General features: G+C 26.8%; 2 protein-coding genes across 3 annotated transcripts in view; both read left to right on the forward strand.

Moving 5' to 3' along the window:
- LOC100159178 (lactase-phlorizin hydrolase) overlaps positions 1 to 11,719 on the forward strand; it is a 28,344-nt gene extending 16,625 nt beyond the window's left edge. The window contains exons 1-13 of one of the 2 annotated variants that reach the window (XM_003244637.4): positions 3,698 to 3,779; positions 3,937 to 3,987; positions 4,110 to 4,187; positions 4,997 to 5,223; positions 7,027 to 7,161; positions 9,256 to 9,378; positions 9,445 to 9,631; positions 9,871 to 9,968; positions 10,054 to 10,195; positions 10,520 to 10,662; positions 10,733 to 10,867; positions 11,010 to 11,116; positions 11,198 to 11,719. In XM_003244637.4, coding sequence (XP_003244685.1) covers positions 3,972 to 3,987; positions 4,110 to 4,187; positions 4,997 to 5,223; positions 7,027 to 7,161; positions 9,256 to 9,378; positions 9,445 to 9,631; positions 9,871 to 9,968; positions 10,054 to 10,195; positions 10,520 to 10,662; positions 10,733 to 10,867; positions 11,010 to 11,116; positions 11,198 to 11,315 — 1,509 coding nt within the window. In that variant the 5' untranslated portion in view covers positions 3,698 to 3,779; positions 3,937 to 3,971 and the 3' untranslated portion in view covers positions 11,316 to 11,719. Of the gene's footprint in view, positions 1 to 3,697; positions 3,780 to 3,936; positions 3,988 to 4,109; positions 4,188 to 4,996; positions 5,224 to 7,026; positions 7,162 to 9,255; positions 9,379 to 9,444; positions 9,632 to 9,870; positions 9,969 to 10,053; positions 10,196 to 10,519; positions 10,663 to 10,732; positions 10,868 to 11,009; positions 11,117 to 11,197 lie in introns of those variants that run through there. The other variant, XM_016804534.2, reaches the window with a different exon arrangement.
- The window catches only part of LOC100163765, a 281,589-nt gene that overhangs the window by 77,261 nt on the left and 189,306 nt on the right, over positions 1 to 15,022 (forward strand). The gene's annotated exons all lie outside the window — the stretch shown is intronic.

Below are 15,022 nucleotides of genomic sequence, written 5' to 3' on the forward strand. Positions count from 1 at the left end.
TTATTATATTTGTTTAACTTTACATATTTGACAATCATATTTTTTATTAACTATTCCTATTATATACCTATATTAAGTTTTTGTTTTTTTAATATATAGGTTAATAAACTTGTAATTAAATTAAAAATGGCATTATTTACTTACCTGATCGTTACAACTAATCTTTCTTCGATTGGTATAGGATCTTGAAAATTTGTATATTTAAGGTCAAATTCTGGTCTTATCATTTCTACTAAGTAGTCAAATGTTTCAACGGTCATCCTGGTATACGATCGAAACAAAACGTCATTATTCCGGAGTTGATTATATAAATGGTAAAACTCTCCAAAAACTAAACGATCTTTTAAAATGTCTGAATTGGTATGAAACGATCTTTTCATTTTTTTATACCTGAACATAATATAAATGTTTATAATTTCACATTTACCTACTATACATTTTTATTACAATTTATTACATACCTTTTATATAATAAATACTTAAGTGCTGTATTTTCAGTTAGAACCATTTTATTTAATAAACTTAATGGCAGAGACATATTTAACCAACACTGTAGTCTGTATATGTGATAGGTATAATGTATATATATTAATAATACAACTTTAGGATTTTAGAACTTTAGTATATTAGGAAACGACCGTTTGGCGTTACTGCACTGCTGCATATGCCACTAGTATTGCGATCCCCTGCAATATTATCGAATTCGTCGTATTTACATTGGACACCACCGCGACAATCGCATTGACGGACGGCAACGCGATTCGCATCGGTCGCGTCGTATAACGATTATCGCATTTGTCGGATTCACCTAGGACACTGCGTTATTCCCGTAAAGCAATTTTTTTCGATATAATACACCCTATCAACCACCCCTAAATAGTTATCGGGTAGTAGATTAGTGGAAAAGTCTTATAATTGAGGTAACAACTAAAATATAAAATTTAATTTTCAAATTTTATAGTATTGTGGAAAATTTGAAAAACTGGCACCGGGACCCTTAATGTGGATTGCATACCTGACGACGTGACCCGATCGTCGAACATTGTCCGACGTAGTCGGATTGCGTACCAGGATAACTTTAATGAGATGACTGACCTGCTAGACACCCAAAAAAAGACGGCGGCTATAATATTATTTGCATAGACGCACGAAATTTTTTTCTTAATTTACGTTTTCGATGACAGTAATGAACGCTGTCCACCATAATAATATAAAATAGACTAAGCAACTTGGAATAATTATTGTTCAAATAATTAAAACATAGCAGTAATTGCAAAAAAAAATTATATTTCGGTACACCTGAAAAATTATTTTTTGCTTTATGTAGGTACATTTCAGACTTCAGAGATTATCTAATGTAATATAATATAGTTAGGTGACTGTGTAAAACAGGTTCCAAACTGTTTTGCCCCGTAGACCACTTTTTGTCTGGCAATGATGGAATAAAGCCGAACTTCAAATAATCAGTGCTATATTGCCTACATTTCCTCTTAGAATCAGCCATAATTAATAGCAGTTATATTATATTATAATATATAATTTATATATTTGTACAAAAATTAACCGATTTATGAATTAATAAAACTTAGAAAAATGGCACGTATGATCAATAATCGGGTGTCACGCATGAACTAAATTCATAAACACACAGTAATATATTATATTCTAACCATCGGCGTTGACCCATATAAATATATAATAATTATTGTATTTATTAGTGAGACATACAAATAAACCTTTATTTTACCTTCAACTCCGTTAGTCGTTATCGACAATGTTCGTTATAATAATCGTTATCGTTCGCATCGTCACACACATATTTTTAAATATATATGTATAATATATATATATTAATTTTTTCGTAAAAATTACGACACGCATTTTCAACTTTCCTGGACTCCTATTTACACATGATGCACCCCCAATTTTAATTTTCATCGACATAGATGCCTTATAGGTCATAATCGACCCACTTTGGGAACATATAAAAAAAAAATACACTTTTAATAATCAAATTAAAATCAATTTATAAAATATATATTTTACCATTTTAAAATTGGATAACGATTTTTCCTCTAACAGTTTTACTTATTTAGTTATTACTCGAAAAACACAAATCATTGAAACATGTTTCATCATATGTATGGTATTGCTCAAATATATGTGAATTTTAACTGTTTGGATGTGTATAATATGTTTGCATTTAAAAATATCAAAATGTATATGTAAATACTCAAAACAAACAACTTTTGCATAATGTACTGATACAAAGTATATTTATTTAGACTGTTAAAAATCTAATACAGATATTTTGTTTGTACGAGTACAAAATCATTTTTTATCCTTCATATTTCCCGCAGTGAAACAAGAATTGACAAATTTATCCACCTAACATGAAACTTTTTATGTTACTTATACAATATTATACAAACGGTCTTTTAAGTAACTATTTTTCATGTGCACATAAATTATACACCTCAATTATTTTCTTTACGGCAGACATTTACAAAAATAAAATACATAAGCGATTTCCCTAATAATCAATAAATTAAATATATACATTTCTTTTATTCATTCGGATATAATCTTAAATATGGTCATAGACAAAGATGGGCATTAACTAGTCGAAAAGTTAAATTTAAATAAAAAAGTTAATTTTTTTAAACTTTTTAACTTAACTAGTTAGTTTATTTTCTAATCAATTTATGAACTTTACTAGTTTAATTTACAGTTGAAATAACTTAGCTTTTCTCAGTTGATTTAAAAAAAATGTATCAAATTAAAAACATTTTGTAATTTTTCGTTTATACGTAAATATTACTATATCAGTATAAAATAAAAATAATCCAACACAAAAACACAAACATTTCTGTCCCTTTTCTTGATAACATAATTTTGTGTATATTAATATATTTTATTAAGTTGTAAATTTTTTATTATGCGAGTTGCAATTATAAATATTTTAAAAAAAATTAATAATTTTAAATTACAAATTGACAATTGTTATAATAATAATAATAATAATAATAATAATAATATTTTCTTTATTACGGAAATAAATTCCAATTACAGTTTTTTTTTTCTATAATAATATGTATATAATATTATATTATCTAAATGCACATTACCTATGTTTTAATGCTATAAAACTTATAATATATATGAAGGTTACAAACTCATCTTCACGTATTATGACATTCAATTGCTATACGAAATAAAAAAAAATATATATGTTAAATTAATTATTTGAGATGAGTATAGTTTAATTAGTAAATAATAGAAAAGTAAAGAAAAAGGTATACAGTGATATAAAGGTATACAAGGTATATGATAAAATTCCAATAAATTTGTTTTTTATAATTTATAAATTAGAAGCTAGAAAGACACATTCACTCTTTATGTGATTTACATACTAATTATAAAAAAATAGTTTAACTTTTTTTTAACTGAGTTAAGTTAATATTTTTCTCTGTATTAACTTTTAACTTATCGAGTTAAATTTATAATTTGTTAACTTTTAACTTATCGATCTTGTGTTCTCTTAACTTTAATTAATTATTTTCATTAACTTGCCCACGTTAGGTCATAGATTAATGAAAAATTATTTGTCGATTTAATTAATCGAAAAAAAGCCGTTATCATTATCAAATATACGCTTATCTGTTATAATATAATGAATAATATAATAATTTCGTCCAGCATATAAAAGGAAATTGTAAACCGTTTGACTACTTCACAGTTTCAACGGCTTGAGAGTTGACCATTACATTTTCAAACAGGTAATTATATTATTTGGCGTATTAAAATACTAACTTAAAATATGAATTTGTTTGATCTAATAGTATGTGCGTATTACCCGAACGGTAATATTGTAAATATACTTATTAAGTAACATAACATCATTCTCAATATTTTTAAATCGTTTTTATGTTTTAGTTTACCAAAGTTTAGTCTTTCAACAATCTAAAAAGATGGCTCGTGGAGAAGGTAAGTGCCTACCCATAATTTTCTATCGTTTCTTGATTTGGGAAATTTAAAATCTTTGAAGTACTCATAATTAATTTTATGAAATTAATCATTTTTTATTTCCTTTCATATAATTACTATAGTAATTCAGTTTCCTAAGGATTTTAAGCTTGGATGCGGATCTGGTGCCTATCAAATTGAAGGTGCATGGAATCAAGACAGTAAGTATTAATTGTTATGGTAAATTTAATATAGGACTTTACACTTAGGTAGAACTAAGTATTAACTTTGGAAATCATTAAAATATACTTCATATTTAACAATACTTTATAATATAATTTATTAAACGGTTTAAATTAAAATGTATTTATTACTTTCTACAAAGTTCTATAATGTTTAGATATATTGTCTACATAAATTTAAAAACAATATAGTCAAAATACAAAAAAACGTTGTGCCAATCATAATTATACCTTTGTAAAGATGTAAAATTTTAATATGAATATTTACGTAAAACCGAGGAAAAAATCCTGGAAAATTTGATTTTACAAAGCAATATTAAATAATAATATTTTAAGTATAAAATTTAAAATATTCAAATAATAATAAAATAAAAAAACACTTACCAAAGCATACAAGAACATGCAAGTCAGTGTTGGAGAAAGTAGGTATACTTACATTAAAATGATCTATATTGGAATATCAAACATTTTAATTCGACAGAGATAATTGATTAAATCTTTACGTTTGATATTAATTTCTATACTAAATAATATGTACGTTACATAAATAAACTTTACAACTAATTCGATTTTATCGATGAATTAGATTAATTTAACTCTCACAGTTTTTATGAACTTTATAATTTATTTGTTAGGTATAAGTGTAACTTTCTAAATATAAGCAACTTCCATCGAATTAAACTATATCTATTATGATTCTCGAAATTAAGAACACCCTTATTATATAATTTAATTAAGACTATATTATTGTATGTTATAATATGAATTTATATAATTTTGTTTCACAGACAAGAGTCGTAGTATCTGGGACCATTATTTCCATACTGAAAAAATCTTAGTTCACAATCCAGAAGTTATTCACTCGACTTTCAAGAAGAAACATACCAGTTTTCACAGAGGTACGGATATTCATGATGAAGATCCGACTCGTAGTTTCTCATATGTCAATGGAGATGTTGCCTGTGATTCGTATAATAAACTCGACGTAGATGTTAATAACTTGATCGAACTTGGAGTAAGTACATGAGAAGTATTGTGCTAATTGAAAACTTTATGAATTTCCCTTGTTATGAACAAATTTAAAAATATTTCTCATACCTATCAGTGTAAAATATTTAATTTATCTTACGCGCGTTAAAACCTCGGTACAGCTAAAGACAATTGGCTTAAGTTCTTTTTATAAACCAATTTTTGAAATTATTATATTTTACTTAAAAGTTACTTTTTTGTATTTATGAGAAAAATTATTTCTATGCCATTATATATAGTCTATTAATTTCATAAGCTTTCACAAATGCAACTTATTATTTAAAAATTATATCGACATAAAATATTTCAATTATTAAAAAAATTATAATTATTTATTTATATATTTATTTATTATTTATATCATTTATTATCATTTATAGCTTTTTTTAAATTTAATTTGGTGTTTTTACAATAGTTTTTTTTCTACATGTCTTTTTTTTATTGAAATACAAATAATAAAAAAATCTTAATTCAATAAAAATATCAATATAAAATAAAAAATCTTGATTGAATTAAAAAAATTAAACAAACCTTGATTTTTATTATATAGTTTTTTTTTATTATATTTACATTTTTTAATTAATACAGACTTTTTATTTAATTTAGATTTTTAATAATTTTTTTTTATCAAATATACATTTTTCTTAAATAAAGATATTTTTATTAAAAAATATATCTTTATTCTTATTTATATAAGTTTAGATTTTTTTCATTTAATATAGATTTTTATCAAATATAATTTTTTTACTGTATTTAATTTTTTTATTAAAAACACATTTATTTATTTAATTTAGTTTTTTCAATTGTTTTTTATTCTAATTTGTTTTTTTTGTATTGAAATACAAATTATGAAAAAATCTCTACTGAAGAAAAAATATATATTTGATAAAAAAAAACCCTTGATTGAATATAACAAATCAAAAAAGAAATTTAAAAAAAAATATTAAGTCTTAATTAAATAAAAGTGTATCAATTAAAAAATTTAAATATAATAAAAAAACTATATTTGATAAAAAAAAACTATATAATATAAATATTCTATCAAGGTTTGTTTAATTTTTTAAATTCAATCAAGATTTTTTATTGAATATTGATTTTTTTCTTGATTTAAGATTTTTTCATAATTTGTATTTCAATAAAAAAAGACAAGTAGAATAAAAAAAAATATTGTAAAAAACGAAATTAAATTAAAAAAAGCTGTATTTACCTAGTAAAAATTTAAATATAATAAAAAAGTCTATTTATGTTAATAAAAACTTCGTTTTATAAAAAAAATCCTATCTAGATTTGTTTAATATTTTAATTCAATCAAAATTGTTTATTAAGTTTCTTAATAGATTTGTTATATTCAATTAAGGTTTTTTTTTATCTAAAATAAATTTTCTTAAGTATACATAATAATAATAAATAAAGACAACATTGTATTTTTACTATGAAGTGAATTATTTATTTCGAGGGGAAGGAAGGTCGTACGAATTACAAAACCAGGCTTGCGAATTCGTGTGAATTACATGCTAAATATCTGCAGAAGAAAAATTTTGAAAATGTTAATTTGGACCTCTGGTGGGGGGAGGGGGGTGAGCTGGCGACACGTATCACCAGCCCCCTCCCCATGAATTTTTTGATTTTCTAGGGGAAGGAAAGTCGTGCGGATTTTTGAACTAGGCATGCGAATTCGTGCGAATTACGTGCTAAATATCTGTATAGTTTGTTTATAGATTTTCGTTTGCAGGGGGGGGGGGGGCGTTTCTTTTTCGGTAATTCAAATAATGTACATAATATTTTTCAGGTTAATACCTACCGGTTTTCCATAAGTTGGCCAAGAGTTTTGCCGAACGGTGATGATCGATTCGTAAATGAACCTGGAGTTAATTATTACAAATCGTTAATTCAAAAACTGTTGAATAAAAATATTACACCAGTGGTAAAGTATTATAATTTAAAACTATCTTCTATTATATTTCAAACAGTAATTTTAAATACTACTTATGCATTACAGTACTTATTCATTGTATATTTTAAATAAAATATATTGTAACAAACAAAGTAAAAATAAAAATTACAATAAATCACAAGTCTAATTTAAAAATATTATAAGTATAACGTCATATTTGCATGAAGGTTTTTTTTTTTAAATATTACCTAATAACAGTGTATATTTTAATAACTAAAAACAATTAAAACAAGCACTACCAAATATAGCACAACCCCTTAATTAATAATTTATATAAACTAAAATTCTATTTGTCTAACACCCATTGCTAATCGTAGTTTCTCAAAACGCTCCTTTTGAAGTTGCCTTGTCAGTGTATCTGCTATCTGATCCTCTGTTCCTACGAACTCTAACTGCAAAATATTTTGTTCAAATTTCTCTCTGTTGAAATTATATCGTATATCTATAAGTTTTGTTCGTTTGTGAAACTCTGGATTCTTTATCAATCGAATGGCTAATTGATTATCGATATATAATATTGGTTGGCTGCCTTCCCCAATTTTTATGCTGTAAATACGTTTTATTAACCGAATTATACCTTTAATCGCTTCACATGCTGCGATGTATTCCGCTTATGCTGATGAAAGAGATACACTATTTTGTCTCGGTGATGTCCATGAAATGACTGATGATCCTATTTTGAATAAATACCCTGATGTTGATCTACGTGCTTGTATACAGCCAGAATAGTCCGCATCACTATAAATTTCTAATGTTGATATATTTAAATTATTTATTTAATCTATTGCATACTTATTAACTTGTAACCCAGTGGAGAGCTGAAGTGGTCAATTTTGACGCAGTTGCGTCAACTTTTCAAAGGGGGAGGTGCCACCCCGTGACTGTGGCGCAGAATTACATGCTAAAGCCTGACCTCTTTTGATCACATTTTATTAACATCATAACTTTGTTATAATTAAAAATAGGATGGTGGTGGTGGTGGTAAGTACATAATTATGAAAATGCGTCATTTAAAATTGAAGATCAGCCCACCATTGCTGGTAAATGTACCAAAGTCCACGTTTCATTATCACCTAATGATTTAATTTCATTGTTCATCGCATCGACCCAATTAGTAGCATTATTGCATGAAATGGCTTCTTCATATGTTAATGGCTCTGTTTCTATATAATTAGTAATAAATGATTGTGCCACATACCTATCTGGTGGTTTTAATCTTGTTATATCACTGTCTGCTTTTGTCCATGCACTTATTTGATTTTTATGCCGGCTTCTTGCCTCTTCATCGGTTTCTTTATCCGAAAAAATAGGTATCTTGACACCTGGTTTTGTCCATTCACTTGTACATAAGCCACATAACTCGTATGAGTTAATTATTACTGTCATTTGGAACTTCCACAATGGCCATCTTTCTGCGTTCGTCAACTTTGACACCCTGACCATATCTCCCATGATTTTATCAATATATGAACTGAAAAAACGTACCTTAGTATTTTAGTTCCCCGTTAGAACCTGACAATTTCCTTTTGTTGTCCTGTAATGATCACTGATGATGATCTGGTGATCTAGTGATCTGGGCCCGTAACCTGTTGGATGAGGATTATAATATGGATCGAAAAAAGTGAACAAACAACACAATTAGTTACAATAATAATAAGTAATATTTCACTATAACTAAAACACACAACTAAGTATGAAAATTAAATTGTCTTCTAACAATGTACCTAAGTTCTATGCTTACAAGACATACATGACGTACACGTAAGGAATACTACTGTGCAGTACCTGCAGAGTGCATTTTGTCGGCTTTATATACAAGTGACCCGTTGACCCTGCTACAAAAATACGCGGTGGTGTGATTTACATTTACAATAACAATTATGATGCACATTGCATTCTTTTAACATATAATTTTTGTATAGCATTTGTTTACTTATTTAACAGTTTATTTTTATTAATTTCTTCGATTAATTGAACTTGCGTTCATTCTCGTATTTTCGATTTTGAACTATTTGTAATCTATCAAATTGAGTTGAAAAATGTGTGTTTAAACTTAATCACCAGGTAATAATGTACCACTGGGATCTACCAAACATTCTTCAGAACCTTGGTGGATGGTCGAACCCAAACATTGTTGGGTATTTCGAAAATTACGCAAATTTTCTTTTCAAAACATTTGGCTCACAAGTGAGTAACAGCCAACGATGTGTATACTTCAGTGGTTTTTAAAAATTAAAAAAAAATTGTATATAGGTCAAACTGTGGATTACAATCAATGAACCCAGATTCGTAGCTATTGCTTATGGTACTGAGACCTTTGCACCTAATATCGGTGAAGTATTCAACGGTATCGCCGACTACATGGCCATTCGTAATGCGTTGCTTTCCCACGCAGCAGCTTACAAGTTGTACAAGAAAAAGTACTTTGCAGAACAGCAGGGTTAGTAAAAATATCTTTTTCGCAGTGGTGTGTTTATAATTATTTCCATGGCACGTCGTGATTATTAAATATTAATTGACGCGTTTATAGTGGTACTTCCTATATTATGTCCTATAGTATATAATATTGTATATCGGACAATTAATTATGATGCAAAACATGCGATTAATATTATTAATTATAATCAAATCGAAAAAAAAACGTTACAATCACGGTTTATTAATGTTTAATTTTAACAGGTGAGATCAGTTTGTGCTTTGACACAGCGGCGTATTTTCCAGTTAATCCGGATTCAGCTGAGGACAAAGAATGTGTTTCAAAAGTATTCGATTTTTCGGTACTTACTATAAATACTAAACGTCATATTAAAAATATTAAATATATTTGGGTATTTATTTAGTAATATAATATTTTAATTGCAGCTTGGAGTATTCACTCAACCATTGAAAAACGGCACATTTCCACAATCGTTGCTAGATCAGGTCGCTAGAACGGACAAACACGAAAACATATCTTTAAAGCGTATCGTTGAATTTACCGAGAGCGAAAAACAAGATCTCATACGTAATATAAAATAATTTCAAACAGCTTACACCTTTCATGTTTTACAATTTGGTTGTGTGATACAACTTTTAGTATCATTACTATCATTACTATACTATTCATTCTATACATAATTTTTTTTCTTCGACGAATTCATGTATATATTTACATTTCGTGTGCTATATTATTATTGACTGTATAGTCTTAATAGCAATGAATATTATAAGATAATGTTATTACGAAGTAATAAAAAGATACTCTTAAGTATTCTGTTCTACATAACTCACAACGAAATGTTGGAAATTGTTGGAAACCTACATTTGAAATGCGTATTGTTTGTTTCAGGATCATATGATTTCATTGCTTTCAATTATTATAATTCAAACAAGGTAAGACCAATGACCGAAGCTGAATTCAAGGCTGAGAAATATTTACTAAATAAAGATTTGGGAGTAAAATTGTCCTCGAATGCAGACAACATGGATGATGTAATACTATCGTAAAAATATTTGCCTATGTGCAGATCATTATATTAAAACTATATATTTTAATTTCTAGACCTTCAAAGGATTTACTCAGGTGGTTGAATGGTTTGTGAAAAACTTAGATAATCCGAAATTGTTTGTTACTGAAAATGGCATTTATGAGAAACCAAATGTGGACGAAAGTGAAAAAAAAATCAAATATCATCGTGTAAGTTTATAGCATCACTTTCTTGTAACAAATATAAATTGTATATGATTTTATTCTAAAGTAGTAAAACATCCCTAAATAATAGTAGTCGTAGGTTGGTACTTCCTATCCAATAATAGATTGTGTTTTAATTATTTAACAGGGTATTTTGACGGAAATTCACAAAGCCTTAAATAAAGGTGTTGTTATTAAAGGGTATTGCGTCTGGTCGTTTATGGATTCGTTGGAATGGACAAGTGGATATTTTAAGTAAATATTTTCCTTTATCACAATACTATTTCATATTTTGTATTTTACACTTGCTTAGTTTATTATGTTTTGTTTTTCTAGAAAATTGTTTGGTATATATAGCGTGGACTTCAACGACCCAGAAAGACCCCGTACCAAAAAGCCATCTTTTGAGTTCTTCCGAAAAGTTTTCACAACAAGAACCTTGCCACCTGTCTAATGCGATTAATATGATTGTGGAGAAATGGTCTATTTTAAAGGGGTGCACTTAAAAATATTTACATTTAGATTTATTTGAATTAGAATTATTTCTGTGGTCGAACGTATAATAATATAATAATATATAGACTAGAAATAAATACGTTTAATCTATGATTAATGCGATTATAATACAACATTGCTGCAGGCTAAAATCGATAAACTTAAGTAATATACTAATATTATACTTTGACATTTTCCATTGTAACTAAAAAATACACATTTTTATAGCTTTTATCTTTCTAGAGCTCTGTTAAAACAAATATTATTATTATACAAATTTAACATAATATTATATTTTATTTATACTTGGTAAAAATTTTACTTAATTTGTTAAATCAATAAAGTCTTATTTTATGGATAATATACTGGCGTATTGTCTTAGCTTTCGTGTAGTGAACGTATCTTTTTGAAACGAAACGACACGTGATGAGTACAATAACACGTATATACTGTTCGTTACATGTCTACCCATTGTAATTGGTATTTCAATGGTATATTTTTAGAATCTGGTTTTAGTGTTAGTACAGAAGCTTAGAATACCTACCAAGATCGATAACCAGTGCCTACGTATCTAACGTTTCTATATTTCAAACATTTTAACTTTTATCAGTGGCAATTAGCAAACGAATCAATACTGTAAAGGAAACCATGTAAATAATTAATTTACTAAGCGAAACACTCAAGTATAGTCTTAGCGAAATCTGTAACGATGCACACGTCATGTTAATATAAAAATAAGTTAAACATAAAAATTGAAAAATGAGTTAAGAAAATTGTAGAAATATAGGTAACATAAAGCAAATCCAGATAATAACCTTAAAATGAATAAATTAATGTTTAAGAGTTTCTATTTTAATATTCATTCTGAAAATGTTATGCATTCATGCAATCATGCATATAATACCAACACACTAGGCACGATTACATATAAATATTTATGTGAATTAATCCGTTGGCTTAGCTGCATACAGCGACATCAGATTATAATATAAAATATTCAGTAATACAAATACATTAAGGTAACTCACAGAATATCATGATGATCAAACATATCATTTAGTGCCATGACCAAAGTCAAAAGTTTCTGAAGACCAAAATTTAAACTTGACAATTTGTATAGTTTGTATTATTTTAATGTTGTCAAGATTCGTTGAATTTCGTCTTGGCTTCATTCAGTCTGTAAACCCCCTAAAAGTAATACAAATTTATTAAACGATCAAAATTATTCAAGTATAACTAACGCAATCATTTAGGTACAAAAACAAAAAAAAAAAAAATATTAATGTTATGGGTAGGTAGGTTATTTTATACTTAAAAAAAAAAACCAGTGGATAGATGCGGTTTAGTGATATTTATGAGAGTAATTTTTAATCATATCAAGCGTAGCTGGTACATGGATAGTTGGACGGATGACCACTTTTGAATTTAAGAAATTTAGAAACTAAATATAGTAAACTATATATATTAAATATAACACTTCCTAATGAAAAAGTAATATTATGACTATGTATGCAGGTCCTTAGCCACTAACAGAAACTTATATAATATTTTATAAGCTCTATTGGTACGAATCGACGGACGAAAAATAAGTAGAAGAAAAAGAAAAAAATCCCTAATGGTTATTATTGATATTGTTTAATGTTTATTATTACGGCAGGTATATTATAATATAAAAAATTCATAATACCTGATTTCATGAATATTATGTACCTATATGCAAGGCTGGGAATTAACAAATTAATAAGTTAAAAGTTAAGTTAAGGGTGTCGGTGCCGGTGCGTTTTTTGGTACAAAAACATGTCTTACAGGAAAAACTCTCACGACCTGTAGAATTGTCGGATTTCGTTGATTTTTTTTTTATCTTAAAGTAGAGAACATTTTGTAGGTTGGATCAAAGCCCGATTTCGAAAACTATAATTTTAGAAACTGGAATATACATTTGAAAAATGCATAATATTTGTCCTTTTTCAAACGTATTTTTCTACTACTATTCAAAGTAAAATAAAAAAATCGAGCTTTGATCCGACCTGTAGAAACTTCTCATCTTTCAGATAAAAAAAAATTTACGAAATCCGACTATTCTACAGAGAGTGAGAGTTTTTCCTGTGAAGTCATTTTCGTTGTTATAATACACCATATCGACCACGTCTAAATAAGTATTGAGCTGTAGATTAGTGGAAAGTATTTAATTAAGACAATAACTAAAATGTAAAACATAATATTCAAATAGCATAGAAATTTCGAAAATTGGAAATACTGGCACCGACACCCTTAATTTTCACTTATTAACTTAACTTACAATCTCGCTGTTTTGATTAAATTAACTCATTAGGTGATATGTTAACTTAAAATCAACATGTTCTTTTTTTAAATTCCCAATTAAGTTAATTTTGAATTTTCGGGTTATCCATAAAATATTTTAGTAGGTATATTAACTTGTCGATTTAATTAATTTAATTCGTAGAATATTAGAAAATATTATTAGAAAAAAAGATTTCTTTTCGTATTTATTTAATTATTTTTATAGATATAGACTAATATAGTAATAGGTATGTTATATAAATTAAGTACTAATATAACATATATATTATATAACATAATATATATTTAACATTTATGTTATAATTGTATTGCCTACAAAAATACCTACCTACCTATAGTGGTGTAATATACATTTATACATTCTTAGTTCATAGTTTTCATTCCTCAGTTCCTCACAGAAGTTATCAATTAACAAATCATAAATTTAACTCAATAAGTAAAAAGTTAATATGGAAAAATATATTAAGGGGCCTGCGCACGACCTGTTTCTTTGCTCAAAAACATGGCTTGCAGGAAAAACTGTCACGCCTTGTAGACTGGTCTGATTTCCGTTATTTTTCTTTTGTTAGATAGAGGAAGACTTATTGCAGGGCGCACGGGACTTGGATTTTCAAAATTATTTTCCTAAATCTAATATTACAAGTTTAAATTTAATCCATTTTTACAACTTTTTAGTTTTTGTCTTATTTTTTGTTTTCAGCAACGTAATCAAAAATCGAAGTTTAATGCGCCCTGTAAAAAATATTCCTCTATCTATAATATACCTCATTAACTCCCCACTAAATATGTATCGGGTAATAAGTTAGTTGAAAAGTATTATAATTGAGGTGGCAACTAAAATATAAAATTAAATTTTCAAATTTTATAGAATTGTGGAAAATTTGAAAAATTGCAACCATGGACCCTTAACTGAACTCAATTAAAAGTGAATTTAATCTTTTCATTTAGTACCTTTATGGGTCACAAAGTAGTTTCCTAATTTTAATAAACAATATTTTATTCAACTTATATCTTAATTTACAGTGATGTATAAACCTATTTTCAATTTACAGTATGCATGATTATTATAATATATTTAAACTAAACACATCTTAATTAATAACTTGACAAAAATAATTTTTTTATATCAAATAACAGTTTTATTAAGATCATATTATAATATTATACCTAACTTTTTTTTTTAATTTTATTAAAAATAAACACTATACCAGGTGATTCTTTTATCACTGAACACTCATTATTTCAAAAAGTCTAAATTTTTTTTGAAAATATTTTTTTACATAATTTCAAGTCGCTTGAAAAACAACGTTTTTCTTAAAAAATTATATTTATAAATATTTTTAA

The sequence above is a fragment of the Acyrthosiphon pisum genome, chromosome A2 (genome assembly GCF_005508785.2).
Source record: "Acyrthosiphon pisum isolate AL4f chromosome A2, pea_aphid_22Mar2018_4r6ur, whole genome shotgun sequence".
In the NCBI taxonomy this organism is placed as follows: Eukaryota; Metazoa; Arthropoda; class Insecta; order Hemiptera; family Aphididae; genus Acyrthosiphon; species Acyrthosiphon pisum.